General features: G+C 41.9%; 1 protein-coding gene across 1 annotated transcript in view; it reads right to left on the bottom strand.

The window, feature by feature from the left end:
- Nucleotides 1-724, bottom strand: part of LOC104491003 (DDB1- and CUL4-associated factor 5-like) — a gene marked incomplete at its 5' end in the record, with an annotated part of 9,874 nt that extends 9,150 nt beyond the window's left edge. Inside the window, one exon of the mRNA XM_010133358.1 lies at nt 606-724. Coding sequence (XP_010131660.1) covers nt 606-724 — 119 coding nt within the window. The remainder of the gene's footprint in view (nt 1-605) is intronic.
- Nucleotides 725-1,651: the final 927 nt, after the last annotated feature.

Here is a 1,651-nt window from a genome sequence, read left to right as displayed (position 1 = left end):
AGCAGGAAGTCTTTCAGCTGAAATAGCTACTGGTTTAAGCCCTAAGCCCAATATTGAACAACTTAGCTTGAACTTATATTTACACTGAAGAGTAGCAAGATAGGAGGGTCAAGAAAAAAAAAAGGGGGAAAGAAAAAAAGGCATTCCTATATCACCTTCCATTTGTTAGGTTACATAAATGATGAAGAATTGCAGCTAGTGAGCTTGTGTTCAGCCCCCTCTCATCTTAGAAAAAGTACTCTGTGGCTTCCACTCATTATAACTACACTCTAAAGACCAGACTGATGTGTACATGGTGTACAAACCGTGATAAGGACTTAGAATGAGGAGTCACCTAACTCCTACAAATCTGCAGACAGATCTTTTTACTGCTTCTGGAAAGTGTTCTATTTGCACAAATCAATTTTTGCAGACCACACTACAGTCTCCTGGCACTCTGGGATAGAAAGACAACATGCCTGAAGAAGGGAAAAGACACACAGCCATTTTAAAGACTTTGTATACAGAATGAAGGCTCATTTAAAATTAAGAAAACTTGAAAGGGAGACTATGACTCCAGTTAACTTTGAAATCTGATCATCAAAACTGCACTGAGACTGACCTACCTGGAATGGTTCTTTCATTTGGGTACTCCTTTATTTTCTGTAAAGGTTCAGAGACAGGTTCTGCCTTCGGCCACTGGAGCAAGATTTCACCAGTGTAAGCAAAGCTGACTGAGAAGTAACTGATTAGAGAGCAAGTTCATTAAATGGCAAACTTGGCTCTTTTGATTTTCTTTTCCACTTTATGAGATTTCTCACGTCCTTTGATTCTGCTTCCCCTGCTAGACATTTGTGATCACAGTTATGGCTGATGGCAAGTTGCCCTACTCCCACAGCATTCCTTCCAGCCAAATCACAGTTGACAATCAAGTTGCATCTATCAAGCCAATGGTCCAGTTGCTCAAGTCCAGTTCTCAACACATTTATCTTGACCTAGCAGACAAATATTCCAGGAAAGAGGGCCTCAGGAATGAAGAGACAATTTGCTTAGGAAATGTTTCCAAGTCTGTAAGTAATTCCTAAAACAAGTTTTAACTATCCATGGACTCTAGCTGCCTGAATTCAGTACAAAACAAGAAATATGCCCTATGCAACACAAAAGAGTCAGAAGTAGAGAGAGGCAATAAGCAAAAAAAGAATTATAATGGAGATGAAATACAAATGTAGGACACCAATATCTTAGGCTGCATTTCCAAGTCAGTCATGGGCCTTTTGTGGTACTGACAGTAGTGTGAATTAACCCATGAGTATTCTCCCAGCAAAAAGTTACTTAATGAGAGAACTGTGTTCCGGCATTAAAATGGAAATGTTTATCAATACATTAAAAGCACTGGATGAAAAGTGCACAGCATGCCATGTCTGGAACACAGGGCTCTCTCCCTAGGCTGTAGTCAAATTCAGACAGTGTCTGAAGCCCAGAAAGCCAATTGCATCCTGGGCTGCATCAAGAGAAGCGTGGCCAGCAGTTTGAAGGAGATGATCCTCTCCTCTGCTCCACTCTGGTGAGACTCCACTTGGAGTACAGAGACCAGCTCTGGGGTCCCCAGCATAAGAAAGGCATGGACCTGCTCAAGGAGGGCCATGAAGTGATCACGGGCCTGGAGCCCCTG

Source organism: Buceros rhinoceros, unplaced genomic scaffold, assembly GCF_000710305.1.
Source record: "Buceros rhinoceros silvestris isolate BGI_N320 unplaced genomic scaffold, ASM71030v1 scaffold14323, whole genome shotgun sequence".
NCBI lineage: Eukaryota > Metazoa > Chordata > Aves > Bucerotiformes > Bucerotidae > Buceros > Buceros rhinoceros.
The sequence above is the reverse complement of the archived record's forward strand: the minus strand, read 5'-3'. Positions and strand labels throughout refer to the sequence as shown.